At 44.1% G+C, this 19,539-nt stretch overlaps 1 protein-coding gene across 1 annotated transcript in view; it reads right to left on the reverse strand.

Annotated features, from left to right (window-relative positions):
• Positions 1-15,272: 15,272 nt before the first annotated feature.
• LOC143766804 (uncharacterized) overlaps positions 15,273-19,539 on the reverse strand; it is a 63,711-nt gene continuing 59,444 nt past the window's right edge. The window contains exon 7 of the mRNA XM_077254767.1: positions 15,273-16,851. Within this exon, the coding sequence (XP_077110882.1) occupies positions 15,326-16,851 (1,526 nt within the window). The 3' untranslated portion in view covers positions 15,273-15,325. The remainder of the gene's footprint in view (positions 16,852-19,539) is intronic.

Raw genomic sequence — 19,539 nt, forward strand, 5'->3', positions numbered from 1 at the left:
CTGCAGTTACACTCTGAAGATCCATTACAAACAGGTGGACACAGAGCCATTCAAAGATTAGAAGGAGAAAAAAAAAAAAAAAAAAAAAATTCTCAGCAGACTTCTTATTTCTCTCCATTCTCAGCCAAGGATTTTAACCCTTTAGTGGGCCGGTCAAACAGTCATGTTCTCAATGGCAAGAGAACATAGCATCAGCATATATAGGAACTAGCTCTTGGAAGATGGGAACTGAGCTGACCATGAACTAAACCTAACGCACAACTAGCAGTGGCCGGGTAGCATGCCTACGTTGATTCTAGATGCCCAGCACCAGCCGGAGGACTAAATAATGCTAGCAGAGGAAAATATTAGTCCTAGCTCACCTCTAGAGAAATACCCCGAAAGGAGACAGAGGCCCCCCACATGTATTGGCGGTGAATTAAGATGAAATAACAAACGTAGTATGAAAATAGGTTTAGCAAATTTGAGGTCCACTTACTAAATAGCAGAAGACAGAAAGGACACTTTCATGGTCAGCTGAAAACCCTATCAAAACACCATCCAGAAATTACTTTAAAACTCTGGCATTAACTCATAACACCAGAGTGGCAATTCCTGTTCACAAGAGCTTTCCAGACACAGTAACGAAACTACAGCTGTGAACTGGAACAAAAAGGCAAAAACAAACATGGACAAAAGTCCAACTTATCTAGTAGTTGTCTAGGAGCAGGAACAAGCACAGAGAGGCTTCTGATAACATTGTTGACCGGCAAGCAACTAACAGAGCAGCAAGGTTATATAGCGACTCCCACATCTTGATGGGAACAGGTGAACAGAGAAGATGAAAACACCAGTTCAATTCCACCAGTAGCCACCGGGGGAGCCCAGAATCCAAATTCACAACAGACTATCAGCTGTATATCCACCAGACTTCTGCACAACACAACTGATGCTCGCAACCCCATTTATAAGGCAAGAAATCCCACTTATTAAAGGGAACCTGTCCACCAGCATCAGGGGCTTATCTACTGCATTCTGTAATGCTGTAGATAAGCCCCCGCTGTATCCTGAAAGATGAGAAAAAGAGGTTAGATTATACTCACCAGGGCGGGTGGTCCGATCCGATGGGCGTTACGGTCTGGGGCCTCCCATCTTCTTATGATGACGTCCTCTTCTTGTCTTCATGCTGCGGCTCCGGCGCAGGCGTACTTCGTCTGCCCTGTTGAGGGCAGAGCAAAGTACTGCAGTGCGCAGGCGCCGGGCAAGGTCAGAGAGGCTCGGCGCCTGCGCACTGCAGTACTTTGCTCTTCCCTCAACAGGGCAGACAAAAGTAGCCTGCGCCGGAGCCTGGCCTGAAGACAAGAAGAGGACGTCATCGTAAGAAGACCGGACCGCGATGCCCATCGGAGCGGACCACAGCGGGAAGGCCCCTGGGTGAGTATAAGATAACTTCTTTTTCTCATCTTTCAGGATACATCGGGGGCTTATCTACAGCATTACAGAATGCTGTAGATAAGCCCCTGATGTTGGTGGGCTTAGCTCAACTTCCATTTTGGGGGTGACAGGTTCCCTTTCAACCTAACAGGGCACACATGTGAAGTGAAAACCATTCCTGGTGACTACCTCTTGAAGCTCATCAAGAGAATGCCAAGAGTGTGCAAAGCAGTCATCAAAGCAAAATGTGGCTACTTTGAAGAACCTAGAATATAAGGCTAGGTTCACATTGCGTTATTGGGTGATCGCTAACGGACAGCGTTGCGCGGCGAAAATGTCGCAATTAACACTGTGCAACGGGTCCGTTAGGGCACCCATTGACAGCAATGTTGTTCCTGCCTGAAGCGCATCGCTAGCGTGTGCCTTTTTCGGCTCGCGCTAGCGATGTGCTGTTCTTTTGTGACGCGCCTCGGACACTGCTTGCAGCGTCTGCGGCGCTCCCGAGGTCCATTCGGCGCTCCCGAGGTCCATTCCCCGCTCCCGCAGATCGGGGATCTGTAAGGGCGGGGACGCTAGCGCGACCCCTAAACGCGGCCCCTGCTGCTGTCCGGGTCCGATGGGTGTCGCAGTCCGGTCAAGGGCCTCCCATCTTCAAAGATGACGTCCTCTTCTTGTCTTCATGCGGCAGCTCCGGCGCAGGCGTACTTTGTCTGCTCTGTTGAGGGCAGAGCAAAGTACTGCAGTGCGCAGGCGCCAGGAAAGGTCAGAGAGGCCCAGCGCCTGCGCACCGCAGTACTTTGCTCTGTCCTCAACAGGGCAGACAAAGTATGCCTGCGGCATGAAGACAATAAGCCGGATTACTCACCGGTAATGCTCTTTTAATGAGTCCACGACAGCACCCCACATGAGAGAGAGGGATCCGCCCATAGGAACAGGAAACCTACAGAATAAAAGGAGGCGGTCCCCTCTCCTCCTCAGTTTAGTTTACAGAGTATAAAAAGGGAACCGCAAAAGCTTTAGTATTAATTCTTATTCAGCAAAATATCTTAAAAACTCTATACAACCATTATTTGTGAATTTAAAGAAAGGGCTGTGCGGATTTAGAGACATTGGAGGAAAGGCGTAAGCCAGTTTGAAGTTCCAAGGATGGTGTAGGGAGTCCAGCATGTCTGGATGATCCAAGGAGTTCAGGGAAGCGAATCTTTCTACCTGTCTGTTGCCTCTTGTGGCAAATAGATCTATCTGAGGTACTCCCCATGCTCTTGTTATTAGTCTGAACACGGTTTTGTTTAAGGACCATTCTCCCTGGCGCAGCCTGTTTCAACTGAGGTAGTCCGCTTTGGTATTCTCTACTCCTCTGATGTGTAGGGCTGTTAGAGATGCAAGATGAATCTCTGCGAACTGGAAGATCTCCCCTGCGATGGTCATCAGACTTCCTGACCGTGTACCGCCCTGACGGTTTACATAGGCCACTGTGGTGGAGTTGTCTGAGAAAACTCTTACATTTGCTCCTTGAATCTGTGGAAGAAAATAATTTAAGGCTTTCCCTACTGCTGTTAATTCTTTCCAATTTGAAGAACATGATGATTCTGACTGATTCCAGGTATCCTGAACTACATCATTTTCCATATGTGCACCCCATCCCGTAGGGCTGGCGTCGGTAGTAATTATTTTGGATGGATCTACTATCCAAGGTACGCCCCCTGAAAGGTGTCCCATATCTAGCCACCAGGATAGAGATTCTATGACATCTCTAGAGAGAGTTAGTTTACTCTCTAGGTGTCCTTTCCGTCCCTGAGCTGACAGTACTTCGTACTGTAATTGGCGGGTATGGAATTGAGCCCATGGTACAGCCGGGATACATGAGGACAATGATCCGTATAAGGACATAGCCTTTCTCAGTGTCATGTAGGGGTTTCTTATTGCTTCTGACACCTTTGACTGTATAGTCATTCTCTTTGAATGTGGGAGGAAGCTTTTTTGACTTACGGAGTCTAGCTGGATCCCTAGAAACATTTGAGTAGTGTCTGGCTTCAATCTGGACTTTTCGAAGTTGATAATCCAACCCAACTCCTGCAGGGATGAGATTGTGTTAGACAACCGCAATTTACATTGAGCCACAGAATCTCCTATCACTAAAAAGTCATCCAGGTAGGGTATTATTAAAGTGTCCCGTTGGCGTAGATGAGCCATCACCTCTAACATTACTTTTGTAAAGATGCGGGGGGCCATAGAAAGCCCAAATGGCATTGCTACATATTGAAAGTGACGAACCTGTCCCTGCAGGATGACTGCTACTCTTAGATACTGCTGGTGTTCGGCATGTATGGGAAGGTGATAGTAAGCATCTTTTAGGTCTATCCCGGCCATGACACACCTAGGGAACAAAAGCTTGATGGTAGTACTAATGGATTCCATTTTGAAAGTGTGGTTACGCAAAAAGGAATTTAGTTTTTTGAGGTTTATGATGGTTCTAAATGAACCATCTGGCTTATTGATCAAGAATAAAGGGGAATAGAACCCCCTCCCTTCTTGATCTCGTGGAACCTCTATCAATACTTTTTTAGATAGAAGCGACAGGATCTCTGATTCTAGAGCTTCTTGTTGTTGTTGACCTCTCGGAGATGTTACAATAAAAGAATCCCAAGGGATTCTATCAAATTCTAATTTTAATCCGTTTTCAACAATGTCCAGAATCCAAAGACTAGATGTTATCAGCTTCCATTTAGAAAAGAAATATTTCAATCTACCGCCCACTTCATAATTAACGGTACTTGTTACGTTTTTGGTTATAGGATCCCGAAAACAGAGCACCTCTTTGTTTTGGATCCTTTGTCTCCCAGCGCTCCCTTTGTTCAGTAGGTTTGTTTCTGGTAAAGGGGCGTCTCCTGAAAGCTCTCCTGTAAGAGGGAAGGTACTGGTTAGGGAAGCCTTTCTTCCGCTCTCCTGCCTTATTTAAGAGCTCGTCCAGAGTTTTCCCAAATAGGAACTCACCCTGGCAGGGGATCGCACAAAGTTTTGCTTTGGCCTGTGCGTCCCCTTTCCAATTTTTCAACCAGAGTGCTCGCCGGGCTGTGTTTACTAGGCCGGCTGACCTGGCTGTTAGGCGTAGCGAATCCACCGACGCATCTGCTAGAAATGCTACTGCATCTTTCATTAGAGGGATTTTCCACAGAATTTTATTTCTCGAAGCTCCACCTCTAATTTGTTCCTCCAGCTGCTCTGTCCATACTAGCAGTGACCTTGCAGTGCAGGTGCTAGAGATGGCTGGTCTGAATGCCCCCGTATTAGCCTCCCATGACCTCTTAAGTAAGGCTTCTGCCTTTCGGTCTAACGGATCAGTTAAAGTCCCTGAGTCCTCCACAGGCAAGACCGACTGTTTAGAAGTTGAAGCCACTGCAGCATCAACCTTTGGTATCTTTTGCCAGGAACTAAGTTCTTCATCACTGAAGGGGTAGCGTCTTTTAGCAGAGGATGGTAAGAATCCTCTTGTGTGTTGTTTCTCCCACTCTTTTTTAACCAGCTCCTTAATTGTGGGTATAGCGGGGAAGGACCTTCGTTTTCTTTGTCCTAACCCCGCAAACATGATGTCCTGCGCTGACTTCTTTCCCTTCTCATCTGGGCACCCCATCGTGCTCCTGACGGCTTTAATTAAACTGTCTACACTACTATTTGGTAGACAAAGGCCTCCTTCATATTCCGATGAACTTGGCTGGGACTCCTCTTCATCAGAGGATTTTTGTACTACCTCTGCCTCCGAGCTTACTGGAGATCGGGACCTGCTAGGCTGACGGGTACTGGTGCTACTCGTATGCGCCAAACCCTGCATCTCTTCACGTATTATGGCTCTAACGTCAGACGGAGTCATTACGTTTTCTTCCCGTAAGGTCAATATGATGCACTCTGCACATAATCTCTTTGTGTATGAGTCCGGGAGGGGTTGTAAGCATAAGGCACATTCTTTATGTTTGGATTTATGTGTTCTTTTCTTAGTCTAGAGGATACAGGAGGAACATATATCAGCATATGGGAAGAGACTCTTTTAAAAACTCACCCAGTGAAGCTGACAGGTTCCGGTTCTGGAGGCGGATTCTTTGATGAAACATCCTTCTGTTTGGTGGCAGATCGCTTTTCCTGGGATCGATCTCCACTTTTAGTGCTGCTCCTGGCGCTTGTCTCCTTACTGGGAGACCGCTCTGTTGCAGGCAAGTGCGCTACATCGGCCGGTGAAGCCATACTTACACACACCGGCCGACGCTAGTGCTGCACTTTTAAATCTGGCGCCGAATCTCCTGCCTCCCTGGACCCAACCCGGAAGTGCTCCAGCGACTTCCGGGTTAGACGCGCCGCTCCTCCTTACCATGCGGTGGCTGCTGGATAAGAAGCCGACCGCTGAGCGCGCGCGTCCTCATGGAGCCGGGCGGCCCAGCGGTACCGAACCCGGACCATGGCGACGATCAGACGAGGGGGGAGGCTGCAAACAGTGGCTCCCCCGATGCTGCCTCTGGTACCGCAGCCCCTGCCGTTCCCACGGAGACCGACGCAGGCGGGTGCATGGCCCAGGAATCCTTGAACTGTAGGTACTTCGGGTTCCCCATAGAAACAGGAAACCTAAACTGAGGAGGAGAGGGGACCGCCTCCTTTTATTCTGTAGGTTTCCTGTTCCTATGGGCGGATCCCTCTCTCTCATGTGGGGTGCTGTCGTGGCGAAGGGTAAAAAGAGGACGTCATCGTAAGAAGATGGGAGGCCCCTGACTGGACCGCGACGCCCATCGGACCCGGACGTAGCGAGACCGCCCCTGAGTGAGTATAATATAACCTCTTTTCTTATCTTTCAGGATACATCAGGGGCTTATCTACAGCATTACAGAATGCTGTTGATAAGCCCCTGATGCCGGTAGCCGCAGCTCATCTTCGATTTTTGGGGTGACAGGTTCCCTTTAAGAGCACCAATCTGGTTATTTTTAGAGTGCATTTGAGCTTTGATCTCTATATAGTTTCTCATAAAAATGAACAAGGGCTGGATTGGGCAAGAATTTTGTACACCACCAAGTGAAAACAGCAAAACATAACCTCAAATACATTGTCTTTTTTTGTGGAGGGGAATTCTCATGCACCTCTTCACAACCACACATGGGTATAAGCTTCCTGATTTGGTCTGTTTGGTGTTATCCTCATCATCCACTTTACATACGAACACCAGGGTGAACGTATTCCGTGATGCAAAAGTCACTCATTTTTTGTGCAAGGGTGTCTATGATGGCCCTGAAATATAAAAAAAAAAATGTACCCCCCCCCCTCCCCATGGGGAAACATTTGTCAGCCCATGCACTTCATATATGGGCATTACAAGTGTAGAAGACACACTCCTTTACATTGGGCCTAGTTTATAATGAGGCCTTCCTCCACGTCTCATCATCCACCGCTAGTGATCACTGATGAGCGAACATGCTCGCCACTACTCTGTACTTGCCCGAGTATCATTGTGCTCGGTGTACTCGGCGAGCACCGAGCATTTCCGGAATTATTAGGCAGGAGCTTGTGTCTCCGCCCTGCAATTCTGGCGCTCTCTACAGCGCCAATGAACCTGCAGGGATTGTCTGCCATGCACTGTAATACCGCAGCCATCTTTGTTGTGGTATTACAGTGATTGGCTGGCAGCACAGAGTCATCAGGTCTATAAGAGACCAGGCGCCACCCTGCTTGGCTCACTCTGCTCCGGACTCAGTGTAGGGAGAGCTACTACTGAGATAGGGTCAGATTTATTCTTTTATTAGTTAGTGTGGGTCTACTAGTGTTCAATCCACAAATCCTGAGAAACCTACAGTCCTTTTTAGGGCTATTTCGGGGGTATATAGATCATTGTGCTAGGTAGGCAGGGGAGTCTATGTGCACATATCCACATCACTGCAAGGCCTGCAGGCGCTGTATGTGAGTCTATAGATCTCCCTGCATACATCAAAAGGCTCCATTACTGTCTGGTTTGCTGCTGCGTATTTTATATATACCTAGCTGCAGGCATCCGTGGCCATTTTTTTGTTTGGCACCTTAAACCTGCAAATTTTAGTATAAAGCAATCCAGAGCCGCATTTTTTCCACATTTGCTTGGTCACACTGCAGGATACAGTCAGGTAGTTTTAATACAAGAGCATTAAAATTTAACAATTTAAAAAGGTTGTTTTTGTCCCAGGCATCAGATGTGAGTGGGCATAAAATTATGGCCTTTTTTTTTGGGGTACTATAGTTTTTTTTGGAGTGTCTTACAACATTTTTGTCAACATTTTGGTGACCAAAAAATCTTTAGCTGGCAAAAAAATATTTAGCTACAGTTCTTATATTTAGCACTGGGATTTGTACACCACACGCATCGCATATCATTGCGCTAAATATTGTACAATTTTATTACTCCACATTTTTTATTTTAGTGTCATAGCCTACTTATTGACACAATTTGGGTCGTCCCCAAAAAAATCAAGGCCACATTTTGATCAGTCTATCATCTCCGTCAGATGCACACAGGGCTGCCACTAGAAATTTCGGGGCCCCAAACTGGCAAAATTTTCGGGGCCCCCTTGAGATTCCGGCCAGGCTCCACCCTAGCCCCGCCTCCACCCCTCAAACTGTCCACAGTCCCACTGCTCTCTCTTGGAAAAACTCCACTTCTCACCTATCACACATTAACAGTTCCCATCACCAGATCACACATATAGCCGGCAGCTTTTGTTTTGGCAAAAGAGTTTTTAAGCCGCCAAAATGACAAGGTAGACACTTTTGGCCGGGCCCTACTCTACGCTAACCTATTAAATATTTGTTAAAATATGCAATACAATTTAGGTATATTGTAACGATTATAGTGGTACACTCAGGAATCTCTTGGCTTGAGACAAATAAGGCAACAAAACCAAAGTGCAGTGAAAAGTCTGTATTATTCAAAAAACACAGGTGCAAGGTGAGAGCAAGTCCAAACACAACAAACAAGATGAAATCAGGAGTAGTGCCTTAGCAGCTCTGCTGCAGGCAGAGTCAGTGTTTATATGCACAAACGTGGTTGCAGCATGTGCACAACAGTTCCAGTAAAAAGCAAACGAGGTCCTTCTTAGGCCGGTTTCACACGTCAGTGGCTCCGGTACGTGAGGTGACAGTTTCCTCACGTACCGGAGACACTGACACACGTAGACCCATAAAAATCAATGCATCTGTTCAGATGTCATTGATTTTTTGCGGACCGTGTCTCTGTGTGCCAAACACGGAGACATGTCAGTGTTCATGGGAGCGCACGTATTACACGGACCCAATAGAGTCAATGGGTCCGTGTAAAACACGGACCTCACACGGACATCTGACCAGCGGGGGGGGGCGCACAGGGGGTGGGGGGGCGACGGACACATAGATCTTTATTTTAAACACTATTATTCATATTTTCTCTGCAGGAAACGCTGCTGCAGGGAACATATGAATCGCGGCTTCAGCACGATGCAGAGTGGGTACCACACGCTCCGTGTGGTACCCACTCGCCATACGGGCGGCACACGTGTGCCGCACGTATGGCCTACGTGAGTTCCCAGGCACACGGACACGGATAACTCCGGTACCGATTTATTCCGGTACCGGAATTATCTGGACGTGTGGGACAGCCCTTAGGAGTTCATTGCAGCCCTGCTGCGGGCAAAGTCTGATGGGTGTAGCACCCTTTGTGGTGAAGAGGTAATCAGACACAGTTCATACTAGGTTAGGCAGTCATTAGAAAAGTGTCCAAAAGCAGTGCAGAGCTTTTGAGTCCAGAAACAGACAAACTGGCAGCGGATACCAAACTAGATTGGCTGTAGCAGGCAGATCTTACGTGTCCTAGCAGGCAGGAGAAGGTTGAAGATAGACTCAGGCAAAAACAGCTTGCAGCACAAGACCACTGAGAAATGAGCAGGTTTGCTGAGGAGGCGGAGCCGGAGAATCTGAAGAGGAAAGTCTCTTGTAGCACAAGCCCGGAATACTAGCAGAATACACAAGCAGAGAGTTGGATGTGAACCAGGGTTATAAAGACAGGGAAGGCAGATCACATGAGCAGAAGCAAGGCAGCAGACGCCATCTTGGAAAAGGGCGAAAAGTACCACAAATGAAACAGGAAATCCAGAGTCCTGACATATATTTTTATTTATTTCTCAATTTTTAAAATGACCAATAATATCACATCCAAAGGGACAAATACCACCACACCATGTCCAGACCACATATTACCACCACAGTGATCAAATAATATCAAATACAAGGAACAAATACCACAACACCATGACCAGACCACATATTACCACCACATATTGACTGAATAATAATAATTTTATTTATATAGCGCCAACATATTCCACAGCGCTTTACAAATTATAGAGGGGACTTGTACAGACAATAGACCTTACAGCATAACAGAAATCACAGTTCAAAATAGATACCAAGAGGAACAAGGGTCCTGCTCGCAAGCTTACAAACTATGAGGAAAATACTGAATACTACAATACTGATCAGTGATAAAAAAAACAAAACACTACCATCACCATCAGTGCCATTATACGCAGGAGATCTGTACTTAGTATGCAGTGTCTGTGTACAGGTAATACAGTGATCACTAGTGACATTATACACAGGAGCTCTGTATATAGTGTATAAGTAATCCAGTGATCACTGGTGATATTATACACAGGAGCTCTGTATATAGTATACAGTGTATAGTGTCAGTGTATAGGTAACACACTGACTCACCAGTGACGTCTCTAGGTGAAGTCCTTCATCTTTCATCGAGCACAGACCGCCATCACTTCTTCCAGCCAGGGCTCATCTCTGCAGGAAATAACAGTTATCTCGAGCTCCGCTTGCAGAACACATTACTTGTGGCTCGCGGTCCTATGAATTGTGGCTCGCGGCTGTCTGCCAGCTTGGTGAATTAGCTCCAGTTCTAGCAAACAGGTATGAAGAGCACATCTGAAAATGGTGGATTTTGTGAGCAGCCCTGCACAGAAGAGCAGATCTGGATGCACATATACTTGTCTTAGGGGTTTTGAGATGATTTAAGTATGGTACGCTGGAGACAAGATGATACCACCTGTCAGAGGAGATGTTTGAAGCTGGATGTGACAGTGTCTTGGGAGTGCTTTATAGGAGAATACTGAATGGGGGTATTGTGGGAACCCCTGGATCTTAGTATACTGCTTTGGCGTGATTTTTGTGGAAAAGCTTTGGTTAACCATTATGCCGGTAATGGGGGCTTTGGTTGCCACTATTGTGAGGGGGGCGGGAGCTGAATGTGGCTCGCGACCCTCTCTCAAGGCTGGATGTGGCTCCCGACCCTCTCTCAGAGCTGAATGTGGCTCTCAAGGTCAGAAACGTTGGGGACATCTGCTCTACACAGTAACAGGCCTGCCCCCTCATTTAAAACACTATACTCAAAAAAATAAAAAAAATAAGTCACTGCAGTAATAATATCCTTTAATTAGCCCCTATGGTAATAATATTCCCCATCCTGGCCCCCGTGTGTCTCATTCCTGGCGTCAGCCATATGTTCTCCCATCCTGCCCTCATGAGTATCTATTCTGCCCCATATGATCTCCCCATCGTATCCATCCTGCCCCACCTGTCTCCAATCCTGCCCCTAGTGTCTCCAATCATGCCCGTATCTCCATTTTGCCCCATCTCCAATCATGCCCCCATGTCTGCGATTCTGCCCCGTGTCTCCATTCTGACCCATCTGTCTCCAGTCATGCCCCCATGTCTTTCATCCTGCCCCATTTCTCCATCATGCCCTGTATCTCCATTCTGCCCCGTGTCTCGCATTCTGCCCCAATGTCCAGCATTCTGCCCCAGTGTGTCCAGCGTTCTGCCCCAGTGTCCAGCGTTCTGCCCCAGTGTGTCCAGCGTTCTGCTCCAGTGTCCTGCCCGCCATACCGGAAAGTACGAGTGAGACGGCATCTCTCAGATGCAGTGAATTCTAAAGCCCTGTCTGCCTCAGCTGTGTCCAGACACTTTTACAACGTGCACAAAGGTAATTTAACTAGCCTCAGATTCTGTGGAATAGAAAAGGTTTACAAACCTCCGAGAGGAGGTAATTTACAGCAGAAACTTTTTAATCGGGAAACGTATTGGATGTTCATGTTAGACACACGTATTCCCTATGGCCTTAATGCTAGACATGACTTAATAAAGCAATATTAATTTATGTTCAAGTAATGTTCAAGCAATGTCTCTTAAGGGTATTTCATATGTCAATCTGTCATTTCTATGATAATTTTAACCGGTGATTTTCCTTATTCTTTTCCTTTTTTTTTTTTTCATTTTTAATTGTTTGTCCAATCAATGTCATGTGCACACTATATATATGCTCTCATTGCACTATCAGGTAGATCATGAGTAAGACTTCATAGTTGAAACGTGTTGATCCTCCTCACTGGTGTGCCAGGTGTTTGCTATGTAAAGATTTTTCATTTTGAAGAACTATTTATCGGTTTAGTTGTCTAATAAAGTCTCACAAAGTTTGAACTGCCTCCACCTCCAGCTGGATCATTTCTCTTTTTGTCAACAACTTTTGGGGTCCAATTTCAACTGTTACCATTGGAAAAATACAAAACTGGGGGCTAAAAAATAATTTTTGTGGAAAAAAAAAAAAAATTTATTTCCACGGCTCTGCGTTATAAACTGTAGTGAAACATTTGGGGGTTCAAAGCTCTCACAACACATCTAGATGAGTTCCTTAGGGGGTCTACTTTTCAAAATGGTGTCACTTGTGGGGGGTTTCAATGTTTAGGCACATCAGTGGCTCTCCAAACGCAACATGGCGTCCCATCTCAATTCCTGTCAATTTTGCATTGAAAAGTCAAACGGCGCTCCTTCCCTTCCGAGCTCTCACATGCGCCCAAACAGTGGTTTACCCCCTCATATGGGGTATCAGCGTACTCAGGACAAATTGTACAACAACTTTTCGGGTCCAATTTCTTCTCTTACCCTTGGGAAAATAAAAAATTGGGGGCGAAAAGATCATTTTTGTGAAAAAATATGATTTTTTATTTTTACGGTTATGCATTATAAACTTCTGTGAATCACTTAATGGGTCAAAGTGCTCACCACACATCTAGATAAGTTCCTTAGGGGGTCTACTTTCCAAAATGGTGTCACTTGTGGGGGGGGTTTCAATGTTTAGGCACATCAGGGGCTCTCCAAACGCAACATGGTGTCCCATCTCAATTCCAGTAAATTTTGCATTGAAAAGTCAAATGGCGCTCCTTCGCTTCCGAGCTCTGCCATGCGCCCAGCCGTTTACCCCCACATATGGGGTATCGGCACACTCAGGACATATTGTACAACAAGTTTTGGAGTCCATTTTCTCCGGTTACCCTTGGTAAAATAAAACAAATTGGAGCTGAAGTAAATTTTTTGTGAAAAAAAGTTAAATGTTCATTTTTATTTAAACATTCCAAAAATTCCTGTGAAACACCTGAAGGGTTAATAAACTTTTTCAATGTGGTTTTGAGCACATTGAGGGGTGCAGTTTTTAGAATGGTGTCACACTTGGTTATTTTCTATCATATAGACCCCTCAAAATGACTTCAAATGAGATGTGTTCCCTAAAAAAAAATGGTGTTGTAAAAATGTGAAATTGCTGGTCAACTTTTAACCCTTATAACTCCCTAACAAAAAAAAATTTTGGTTCCAAAATTGTGTTGATGTAAAGTAGACATGTGGGAAATGTTACTTATTAAGTATTTTGTGTGACATATCTCTGTGATTTAATTGCATAAAAATTCAAAGTTGGAAAATTGCGAAATTTTCAAAATTTTTGCCAAATTTCCGTATTTTTTCGCAAATAAACGCAGGTAATCTCAAATAAATTTTACCACTATCATGAAGTACAATATGTCACGAGAAAACAGTGTCAGAATTACCAGGATCCGTTGAAGCGTTCTAGAGTTATAACCTCATAAAGGGACAGTGGTCAGAATTGTAAAAATTGGCCTGATCATTAACGTGCAAACCACCCTTGGGGGTAAAGGGGTTAAAATTGTGAAAAATACAGGCCACATATTAAAACAGTCTGTTACCTCCATCCGATGCCAGTTCTATGTGTGGTCTAAAAACAGTTGTTTTTCATGCATACATTCCAATTTTTGGTCTGTCTATACCCTAGGTCTATACACTATTTTGGTAAAAAACAACATATATTACAGTGTGGTAGTTCCGTGACACGCCTCATCTATCCACGGGCTACAAAGTGTGCTTTTGAGGCTGCCATTCTCCTTTTTTTGCGGTGTGTTACCCTAGCTATAAAAACTATTTAGCAGTAAAAAATATATAGGCCACATATTGAAGAATCTGGTATCTCAAACACCAGATGAATCTGTGGCCTAAAAATTGTGGCATTTCAGAGCTACATTCCACTGTGTTTGCTGCCTTTGACCTGATTTCTATACACTATTTTGGGGCCAAAATAAAAACACAGGCCACACATTTTACAGTGTGGTATCTCCGTGACACGCCTCATGTATCTTTGGTCTTCAAAGTGTGTCTTTCAGGCTTCGATTCACCTTTTTTGCTGTGTTACCCTAGCTATAAACAGTAAACACTATTTTGGGCTGAATGTAAAAAAACCCAAAACAATTACCCCCCCATGGGGAAATGTTTGTCAGCCCATACACTTAGGGTATGTGCACACGTTGCGGAAAGATGTGCGGATTTTTCCGCAATGATTTTGGTAAATTCGCAGGAAATCCACACTGCGGATTTACTGCGGAATTGTGGCGTTTTTTGTGCGGATTCCTATTATGGAGCAGGTGTAAACCACTGCGGAATCCGCACAAAGAATTGACATGCTGTGGAATAAACAACGCAGCGTTTCCACGTGATTTTTTCAGCAGCATGTGCAAGGCGGCTCTTGCATTCAGTGCATAAGATAACAGTATGGCAGGACCAACTGAATAATGTGAAGTGGGCTTTCCTGTGGCCATCCAGTACCTGGGTGCAAAGACTTATTGGGGTGCATATGACTTGAAAGCAGGGCAGGCCTTGCTTTCAATTCAATGTTTTTAAGGAAGCCCTCCTGTACCTCTCGTGAAAGGGGTATTGGAGTGCGTTGTAATTCTTGGCAGCCCATCCACTCACTTCATAGGCAATAACAGCATAGGAGTCTCACTGTTTAATAATGGCCCTTTAAGAATATTAATGCCGCCTGATGTCCCTCTAAAAATAGGCTTTAAGACTTTAAGAGTCCCTCCTTCATAAATGAAACAAGATGTGTCTCCTTATGTGTCACACACCACATAGCCAGCTAGGGTTGTTACATGTTACAATGACATTTCCCAGTGAGTGCATTTGTATTGGTTGAAAGCAATGTTACAGTTGAAAAACGCATCAAAAACTCTGCGTGTGAACATAGCCCAAGTGATGGAGGAACATTTTGGTCTGGGGTTAATTATTTTGCCCTCTATTCAAGTCATTACCCTGGAAAGGATGTACCTTAACATATTTCCCAGCAAAATCCATTTTGGTTTCCTTTTCGTATGTTTTTTGTGCACCTGTAAAAATGGCGTGAAACTCTGACAACATTGCTTACAGCTGTGACCTAGGAGTCAGAAATGCTTCCAGGGGCAATCCCCATGATGTTCCTTTTGTTACTTGAGCAGAGTTTTCATTTTTAGACGTTTTTAGACCTGAAAAGGACCCCTGAGGGGGTCGAGGTAAAAATATTTGGGTTTCCCATAGACTTACATTGGGCTCGTTGCTCTGGTCGAGTACCCGAGTATTCCAATTTGCTCGACCCGAGCAACGAGCATCCGAGCATTTTAGTGCTCGCGCATCACTAGTTAAAACTATTCCAACATTCCCCTATGTGATGTCTCTGATGTTTATTAACAGTTGATTTCCAAGTAAAATATTTCCCACATTAAGAAAATGAAAAAGGCTTCTCCTCTGTGTGACTGCTCTGATGTCTAACAAGAAGCGCTTTCCATTTAAAACATTTCCCACATTCTGAACAAGAAAAAGGCTTCTCCACCGTGTGAGTTATTTTGTGTGTAACAAGATTACTTTTACGGTTAAAACATTTTCCACATTCTGAACAGGAAAAAGGCTTCTCCCCTGTGTGAATTCTAAGGTGATTAACTAAATCTGATTTCTGGTTAAAACATTTCCCACATTCTGAACAAGAAAAAGGCTTCTCCCCCGTGTGAGTTATTTTGTGTGTAACAAGATTACTTTTACGGTTAAAACATTTTCCACATTCTGAACAGGAAAAAGGCTTCTGCCCCATGTGAATTATTTGGTGTCTAACAAAATGTGATTTACGTACAAAACATTTCCCACATTCTGAACAGGAAAAAGGCTTCTCCCCTGTGTGGGTTCTTTGATGGCTAACAAGATGTGATTTCCGGATAAAACATTTCCCACATTCTGAACAGGAAAAAGGTTTCTCCCCTGTGTGGGTTCTTTGATGGCTATCACGAGTTATTTTCCATTGAAAACATTTTCCACATTCTGAACATGAATATGGCTTCTCCCCTGTGTGAGTTCTTTTGTGTTCATCAAGATTCCACTTCTGGTTAAAACATTTCCCACATTCTGAACAGGAAAAAGGCTTCTCCCCTGTGTGAGTTCTATGGTGAGTAACAAGCAGTGATTTACGTGCAAAACATTTCCCACATTCTGAACATGAAAAAGGCTTCTCCCCTGTGTGAGTTCTATGGTGATAAACCAATTCTGATTTCTGGTTAAAACATTTCCCACATTCTGAACAGGAAAAAGGCTTCTCCCCTGTGTGGGTTCTTTGATGGCTATCACGAGTTGTTTTAAATGGAAAACATTTCCCACATTCTGAACAGGAAAAAGGCTTCTCCCCTGTGTGAGTTCTATGGTGATAAACCAATTCTGATTTCTGGTTAAAACATTTTCCACATTCTGAACAGGAAAAAGGCTTCTCCCCTGTGTGAGTTCTATGGTGATAAACCAATTCTGATTTCTGGTTAAAACATTTTCCACATTCTGAACAGGAAAAAGGCTTCTCCCCTGTGTGAGTTCTCTGGTGAGTAACAAGCAGTGATTTACAAGCAAAACATTTCCCACATTCTGAACATGAAAAAGGCTTCTCCCCTGTGTGAGTTCTCTGGTGATTAACAAGCAGTGATTTATGTGCAAAACATTTCTCACATTCTGAACATGAAAACGACTTCTTTGCTTTAGGAGCAGTTAGTGTATTAATGCCTCTTTTTTGACTTTGACTTTCCTTAGTAGTCAGTAATGAATCAGAAGAGGGGACCGGTTTCATAGGATCAGATGACAGATCTTTGCTGTGAAAGGATGATGGGATATCGGGAGTAAAAGCAATCACTTCAGTTGTATCTTGTAGGATTTCAAGATCATCAGATTTAAAAATTGAAGATGTCAGCTGTCCCTCTGATCTCCTGGTACAGTCATCTGCTAAGATAAGGATATTTTTATAAATAAAATATTTTTTTTGAGTTTTATATTTTTGAACATTTCTACTTAAAAGGTCCATAAAATAGCAAGCTATGTAAAAAAAACTTTATTTACCAAGACAATGACAGTTCACAGGCTAATAGAAAACCTTGTTGGATGAACCAGTAGTGTGTGGTGATCAACTGTTTGCTCATTCTGCCTCCCAAATATCGAATAAAAAGAAACCAATCAATGTTATGTAGGCGAAAATAATACCAATTATCTTCTCACAAAAAACAAGTCCCCACTCAGGTCCATCATCTGTCAATGGAAAAACAGATGTTCCCACACTATTAGTGGCTCAAAGGCTGTTGAAAAGTAACAGTTTCTATAAACTAATCCAGCAAAATGCACTCTCACTTTTGAGTCTTGCAGTGTGCTCAAACAACATGTAGGATCCCTGTAATTAGCAATATTATAGTGAGAAGAATCCACTTAATTTGTGGTGTGTGTCTACTGGAGCACAATCTGGGCACTATGTGCTGGGCAATAAAATGGCAAATGTGTAATTTTCACTCTCCAACATCCACTGCGTGTTAATTTCCAGAAAGTGGCTGTGGAATCAAAATATTCATTCCTCCTACACACATTGTCTAAATTGTTGGTACCCCTCGTTTAATGACAGAAATAACTTGAATCTGACAAAAGTAATAATAAATAAGAAATCTATGAAAATGAACAAATGAAAAAGTCAGACATTGCTTTTCAACCATATTTACACAGAATTAAAAACAACAACAAAAAAACTTATGAAATATGCCTGGACAGGAATTATGATACCCTTAACTTAACTGATTTGTGACCGCCAATAGTAGATAAAAATGTCAGGGCTAGCAGGGCTTTGTGCAGCCCTCATCAGGACCCACACGAACCTTATAACGAGGGGATTCCGGCGCACAACACTTACTGTGAACCCTGCGACCTCATCGAGACCTGATTGGTTCAGGTCCTGATGACGTCAGCGTCACACCAACCAATGAGACAAATCACTAGGAAAGTTTGTTGTAGCAACGAACTTTCTCGGGCGATCTGTCTCATAAAAACGCTGTTTCTCCTCAGATCTCCTGTCAGTGAGACATTAGAGTAGAAACAGTGTTACAAGTGCTGCTGGCAACAGCTGAGTCAGTCAGCAATTTTGCTATATAGTAAAAAAAAAAACATAAGGCAGGTTAGGGTTAGTGCCATAGTTAGGGGTAGTGTTGGGGCTAAAGTTAGGGTTACTGTTAGGTTAAGGTTACTGTGAGGCTAAAGTTAGAGATAGGGTTTATTCTGAAGTTAGGGTTAGGCTAAAGAATTAGGCTTTTCTCAATTGTCTCCCCAATAATTTGGTCACGTTCGTCACAGAGTTTTCTATTTCCGGAAAAAAAAAACAACGAATAAAATGGCCCATCAGTATTGTAGTGCAGAGGAGGCTTATGCACTTTTATGTGCTGACAGTGAAGAAAGTGCAATGCCAGATGGCAATGTGGATTTTGAGGGCTTTAGTAGCAGCGACAGTGATAGCTCAGAAATGAGCAGTGATTCTGGTCCATCCTCACACACAAGGACCAGTACAACAAGAAGGACAAATAGAGCTTCTAGAGAAATATCTCCAACTCAGGGAACGATGCCCAGTATTAGCGCTGTCCCTAGTGCTCGAAAATTGGCACACACCAATGTCCAAGGGGCTTTGCCTCTTGGTGTAGCATTTCCCAGATAAGAGGCTTCAGATTTGGCTACTCCATTCATCCCTAATTTTTATGCCATTTCTGGTATAAATGTGGAGGTGGAAAATTTTGGACCAGTTACTTTTTTTAATTTGCTTCTGACCGATAGCTTGCTAGAGCATATTGTCCTACAAACAAATTTATATGTGTCCCAATTCATCAGCCAGAATCTATGATCCTATCATGCTAGGTCAAATTTATGGACATCAACTAATGTCCTAGAAATGAAAACATTTTTAGGACTTACATTCGCTATGGTAGTAGAAAATAGCGTGTGCACTACTGGTCGAATGGTGCTAAGGTAGGCTCCCACACCTTAATCCAAATAAAGAAAACACCTAGCACTCAACTGATGCTTATGTGCAAATTTTATTGTAGTACCCAAAACGTTTCGGTCCCTCAAGCGGACCTTCATCAGTTATGTACTAAACTGAAGCTCGGGCATAAGAGACAATATTGTCTCAGGGCACTTGTACCTGCAGCGTCTTGGCAGAACGCTGTACTGGATAGAATGCTGTGGAGGATCAGGCGTGATGTGCTGCTGTCAGACGCGGTGTCCACCGCCTGATCTTCCACAGCATTCTATCCAGTACAGCGTTCTGCCAAGACGCTGCAGGTACAAGTGCCCTGAGACAATATTGTCTCTTATGCCCGAGCTTCAGTTTAGTACGTAACTGATGAAGGTCCGCTTGAGGGACCGAAACGTTTTGGGTACTACAATAAAATTTGCACATAAGCATCAGTTGAGTGCTAGGTTTTTTCTTTATTTACATTCGCTATGGGGCTTGTTAATAAAAACGAGCATTCGGTCCTAATGGTCCAACCGCCCTGTTCAAGCCACCCCAATCTTTTCTGACGTTCTTCCTAGGACCCATTCTGAAATGCTCATGAGATTTTGGCATTTTAGCGACAATAGTCAGTGTCCGCCCAGAAATGCCTC

This window comes from Ranitomeya variabilis, chromosome 4 (assembly GCF_051348905.1).
Source record: "Ranitomeya variabilis isolate aRanVar5 chromosome 4, aRanVar5.hap1, whole genome shotgun sequence".
Lineage (NCBI taxonomy): Eukaryota > Metazoa > Chordata > Amphibia > Anura > Dendrobatidae > Ranitomeya > Ranitomeya variabilis.